General features: G+C 38.9%; 1 protein-coding gene across 1 annotated transcript in view; it reads left to right on the top strand.

Moving 5' to 3' along the window:
- Positions 1-1,974: 1,974 nt before the first annotated feature.
- The window catches only part of LOC122090593 (rho-N domain-containing protein 1, chloroplastic-like), a gene marked incomplete in the record, with an annotated part of 5,194 nt that continues 1,436 nt past the window's right edge, over positions 1,975-5,732 (top strand). Inside the window, 1 exon segment of the mRNA XM_042660234.1 lies at positions 1,975-2,192. Coding sequence (XP_042516168.1) covers positions 2,153-2,192 — 40 coding nt within the window.

The raw sequence follows: 5,732 nt of genomic DNA, 5'->3' as shown, positions 1-5,732 counted from the left end.
GAGGAAGATTGTCTCTGTGAATTGCATGGTTCATTATGCGAGAGGATGTGATAACCAATCCTCTCACCAGCATCATGGGGATCTTGCAATCCTTTCACAAGCATCATGGGTATCTTTTCCCCTCTTTCTTGTTACTATGGCTGTTAGTTTTTGAATGTGAAGAAAATGGTCTAGCCTTTGCTTTCTATTCTTGAAGTTTGGGTTTTAGACTTCAGATTTCAATTTCTATATAGGGTTCTCAATGAGGGCAGACCTTGGATCACAGTAAGAATGTTCGATTGTGACTTAGAGGTCATGGGTTCAAAGTTTGGGCTTTAGACTTCACCAATGGTCTTGGGTCTAGGCCACTTGACTATAGCCTGAACCAACTCTTGATCGACTTTAAGGCCATCTAGGATTTGGATCGACTCTTCTCTGAAAGCATGGTTCTTGCCTCCCTCTCTGCTCTCTCCTTGGAGCTTCTCCATTCTTTGGTTCATCCCTTGCTTACGCTGTTTCTTTGCAACTAGATAGTACCAAGACCCTTGCACCCTAGACAGTACTATGTACACGAAGCCCGCCCTATGATCCATAGCTCCAAATGAACCTTTTTAACCAATACTACCAATATGTATTGGTTTTATATCAATACTAGGGGTGTCAAAATTGGGATTGAACCGGTTAGGCTGATTGAAACCAAATTGAATCAAAACTGATATATGACCTATTGGATCATGTTTTGGATTGTGGTAGTGCGACCCCAAATTGAAACTGAAACAAACCAAAAACTGAAATAGCCCAACACCGGACCAAACCAAATAAAACCAATATCAACTTATCTAAGTAGCTTCATGTGATTTTTCAATTGAGATTTCATTTTTCACTAAAAACAAACTCCAAGGTTTGGAACTCGTGATAAACTATACTAAGGGCCCGTTTGGTATCGTTTCTGTTCCAGAAACGCTGTTTCGTGTCAAAAACGAAAATTTCAGTTTCTGTGTCAAAACGCAATTTTTAAATGAAAAAATGGTGTTTCAAAATTTCAGATTTTTATTCGGAATTTTTTTTTTTGTAAAATGGAACGAAACTAGGAAGATGGAACTCCAAAATGGAGTTCCGTCCAATCTCGTTTTTTCAGTTTTTGTTCCAAAAGAACAGAAACGGACCATAAGTGCACCAAACAGAAGATTCCGTTTTTTCGTTCCAATAAAACGAAAAAAATCCAGAAACATTTTTTTAGAACGATACCAAACGGAGCCTAAGTCATTATGTTTCCCATACTACACACAAGGTCTCTCCATGGGAGTTGCCCATATGACTTCTAAAATGTAAGAAATTAAAATGCTTTGATACGTAGTAACATCTTATAGATAATATCTATGCCATCCTTGACTATAACAACCTCTTGATGCCAATCCCTGGTTCCATCCCATTTTATCCCTGTTTCTTATACTTTTCCCCAGTCTTTGAAGAATGCCAAACTAAACTCTTATGACAAAGCAATCATGGAGGTGCGACCATTTCCATCATTTCAGCACAAGGAAGCTCTCTATGACTCTGGAGTCTGGTCACTCTCTCTGTTGTTGATAACGAGAATAAATAATAGAGCCATAGAGGTGCATAGAATTGAAGACTCTGGGCTTTGGTTTATGCGTCCTCAACAAGAAATCAAAACTGAACCCAATACCACATGGATAAGGGAAACCGAAATAACACCGACACCAAACCAAAACCGATGTTCCTTATTGGATCATGTTTTGGGCTCACTCAATCTCATACCGAAATCAATAAAACGGAACCAAAACTGATCCTAATCAACCTATTGACACCCCTGATCAATATAACGGACTCGGATCGAATATGAGAAAGGTCCACCCCCATGGATGGTGTGAGATGGGGTTGGGTGGTTAGCTGTAGGGGAGGGGATCCGGATCCGGATCCGGACTCGGATCGAATACCCTGACATAGTGGTCTTGTTAGGGTTTTAAGTTCTAAACCCTGTTGGGCTAACGGTTGCGGCAGTGGCGCGAAGCCTCGAAAAGATCCCTTATCATTTCACTTACTACCAAAGGCGCTTCCGAGGTTCCAATTCCATCCCTTGTAAGCGATTTTTGGCACAGAAAATAGCATAAATGCAGAACCGCCTGTGAGGCTCGCTCTGTTCTCTGAGGTGATGTCTCGAGGACTCCATCTCGTTTCTAACAATATTCCAGGTGCTGGTTCTTCCTTGTTCCACTTCCTCCTTATTTTTAGACTTCTAGGGTTTATGTTTGCATTGTTCTACATAGACTGTGTTGTTGAACCTGCAAATTTTACCTGTTTATTATATTGTTTGGTTTTCTTTTATTGGTCATGAAGATTTTGATTGGTTTTGTTACTTTTTGGTTAAATTCCCGTAGAGTTTTTGTATTTAAGATAAGATTTTTATTGGGATTTATAAAGCTTATTTCTTGTGTTTTATCCTCCGAAATGGCGGTTTTCATTGGACTCTTTCAGTTTCCTTCTTGCTTATATGTATCTTACTCTAAATGGGTAATGAAGGCCATGGTTTTATTTTATTTTTTCCAGTTCTCACTTTTTTCAATGGAAGAATTTAGGAGGTGGTCTGTGAAGTTCTGTTAACTGCGCTGTGCAGCTGGTTCTGTAGGTCCAAAAAAAATTGTAGTTTTATTCTGATTTTCAAATTGTCTGCTATTTGTGGAGATTAAGAGACTGCGTTGTGGAGTTCCGTGTTTTACTTGCGTTCTGTAATAGTAGAGTTTACTTAGCTTAAATGTCTCATTGCCTTTAATACTCAAAAACGGAAAACAGAAACTTATATTCGAATATAGGCTTTGTTTTTTGTTCAACTCGTATTTACTGGGTTTAATTTTAATCTCAATACGGTATGAGCATGTACTTTTTCTGCAAATGGGCAATGAAGAATTTGTCGTGTGTGGCATTTTTTGCTTTTGCAGAAATTTTTGTTACGACTCTCGTCTTTAGACAGTGTTGTTTGGTTTAAATCTTTGTTCCCCAATTCTTTGTAGTGACTTGTCTGCAGTTCTCAAATTAGTGGTGTAGTTTAATAGCTTATTCCTCTATTCACATATGTTAGCATTTTTTTTTAATCTAAATCCTAAATTTAGATATGTGATATAGTTGATATAATTGTTGGTAGACCTAGTGAACCCTTTGTCCTCTGGAAGGTTCAGTCTGTTCATTTTTATTATTAATTTCATTTTGAGCTTTAATAGGTTACACTTCTTATTCTTGTCATCATCTCTCATGAGGTAGCAAAAACAGCAACAACCCAGCTTTGTCACAACTAAATGGGATCGGATACATGGATCTTTGCCCTCCAATCAACTTTATTTGACGTCATACTTGATACAAGGCCTAAGTTATGCATGTATTTCCTCACCACTTCTCCTAAAGTCATTTAAGGTCCGCCCCTAGCTCTTTTAGTTCATTCAAATTGAATAAAATTACTTCTTTGTACTAGAGCATCCAAAGGCCTCCGCTGAACATGGCCCGGCCACCTCAACGAATTTCTCGTAGCTTATTATGTACCAAAGTCACTCTCAAATCAGCTCCAATATGATCATTCCTTTATCCTTCCTAATTTTACCACTCATCCATCTCAACATCTTCATCTCTTGCTACATTGAGTTTATCTACATGATGGTACTTAACTGCCCATTATTCCGCACCATACATCATAGCCGGTCGTATAATTGCCCTTTAAATTTTTATTTTAAGTTTTAAGGGAATATGCTGATCACACAACACTCCGGACGTACCTCTCCACTTCATCCATCCTATTTTTGATTTCGACTAGATATTTCTTGAGCTATTTTGGTCAAAAAATTCGAAATGTGCATTTCGGTGGTCAAACAAACCCTAGATAATGAGCCCTTAACCTAATCGGAAACCAGTCCAATAGCTTATGGGGATTGAATCTGACTTCTAGAATAGCTTCAGGATTTGAGACTGGCTTCTGGAATTTCAAAGATGGCTTGATATTCTTTTGAAGAGAGGCTTGTTTCCTCAAGGCCATTGTACGGTTAGCAAGTACAAGGGATGTTGTCTGTGTGAGGGGAAAGGAGGGCCATTTTTGGAGGGGAAGCGACGATTCCCACGTGCGTGCGAGGAAGAGGTGTGGTCGTTGATAGGGGGAGTAGGGCAATTTGTCATCTTAAAAAGTAAACCAAAAAGAGGAAGGAGTTTGTACTTTTAGAGAGTAAATGACACCTCTATAGGTGCATTTGGAATTTGTAGCCTTATTTTAATTGACCCTTATCTTATTCTCAAAAGTGTTTAGTTTCAGGGGTTAAAAAAGTTCGTCAAATAAATTTATATTGATAACACAAAATGCACTAGATTGCCATTGAGAGGGATAACAATGTAAAATGGCCCACTTACGAAGGAGCAATGGTACATGCTGTAATCCTTCCTCCCAATGTTCAACAATCCAAGCGAGTCTTTTTTTTTTTTAACTGTCTCCTGTTCTCTATGTTGCGTCCTGTCGCTGCTGTTGGCTTTTGGTCTCCGAATTTCTCTCTGTCAACCTCTCGCTCGATCGCTGACTGAACCTCTCTCTCAATTTCTCTCTTGCATCCCGCATTGCTGCTGAACTATGATTGTCTCTCTAGCGCCAGCATTGGCGGCTACAAAGTATTGTCTTTATTTGAGTCTCTCTCTATCTCTTGTGCTCGCTAGGCGGACCAAGTGAAGGCTTTCTCACCCCCCTTCTTATATGTGTTTTTGCTTGCTGCTATTCCTTATATGTTCTGATCTAAAACTACAAAATGATCAAGTTTGTTAATCCTTTATTCTCATAAATATCCAAAAAGAAAAGAAAAAAAAAATTTCTCCTTTTCTCCTATCCCATCTTTGATAATCTAGTCTTCTGTTCTCTCCTCCCTGTGATTTTTTTTTTCTGATTCTGGAACTGAGTTTCACATGAATCCTCTTTTGGGCTCTGATGATGAAATTATATTCTATCCTATTTCCCTTTGTTATGGTTTTGATTTCAGACTTATTCTGGAATTCTGTCCCTGCATATGGCAGGTACGTTTCCTGCAGGCATAGTTTTGCCAGGTTTTTGATTCCCTGTCATTTTCCGGGCCTTATTTGAAGAACAGACCCATTAGTTTTTCAAGGCAATAGCTCTAGCAACTTAGAAAAGTCCTAGAGGTGGTAATGTGGATTGAACATGGGAAAGTCCATCATGCTTTATGAACACGGAAGAGAGAAAGCTCTAGCAACTCAGACCCATGAGTTTGTGTGCTAAAAACTCTTAGCACTGTCAAGTGTTTGACTGTTGGTCGAACTGAGACAGTCTGGCGGTGACGCCAGACATGGGCTGAGATTCTGAAAATGCATAGGTTTGGATACCCATGTTAAAGGACAGGGTTTCACCCTCATTTAAGGAAATGTATGTTATAATAAAAGGATGAAGAAGTAAGGTTACAGTTTATCGAAAACCTTGAGAGGTGTCAGAAAGAAAAACCATATATATATATACATGCAGATTGCATAAATGCCCCTATATTTGATAATAAAGACAATAAACCCAAGTAGCTGATATGGTCAACACTACCCCACAAGCTGGAAGCATAAATCTAATGGATGCCTAGCTTGTTACAAATGTCATGAAATCGCAGCCTACTCAATGGCTTGGCAAAGATATCAGTTAGCTGATCTTCAGACTTCACAAAAGGAGTCACCACTTTCTTGCTTGTGACTAGATCTCTGATAAAATGGCATTC

Source organism: Macadamia integrifolia, chromosome 10 (assembly GCF_013358625.1).
Source record: "Macadamia integrifolia cultivar HAES 741 chromosome 10, SCU_Mint_v3, whole genome shotgun sequence".
In the NCBI taxonomy this organism is placed as follows: Eukaryota; Viridiplantae; Streptophyta; class Magnoliopsida; order Proteales; family Proteaceae; genus Macadamia; species Macadamia integrifolia.
The sequence above is the reverse complement of the archived record's forward strand: the minus strand, read 5'-3'. Positions and strand labels throughout refer to the sequence as shown.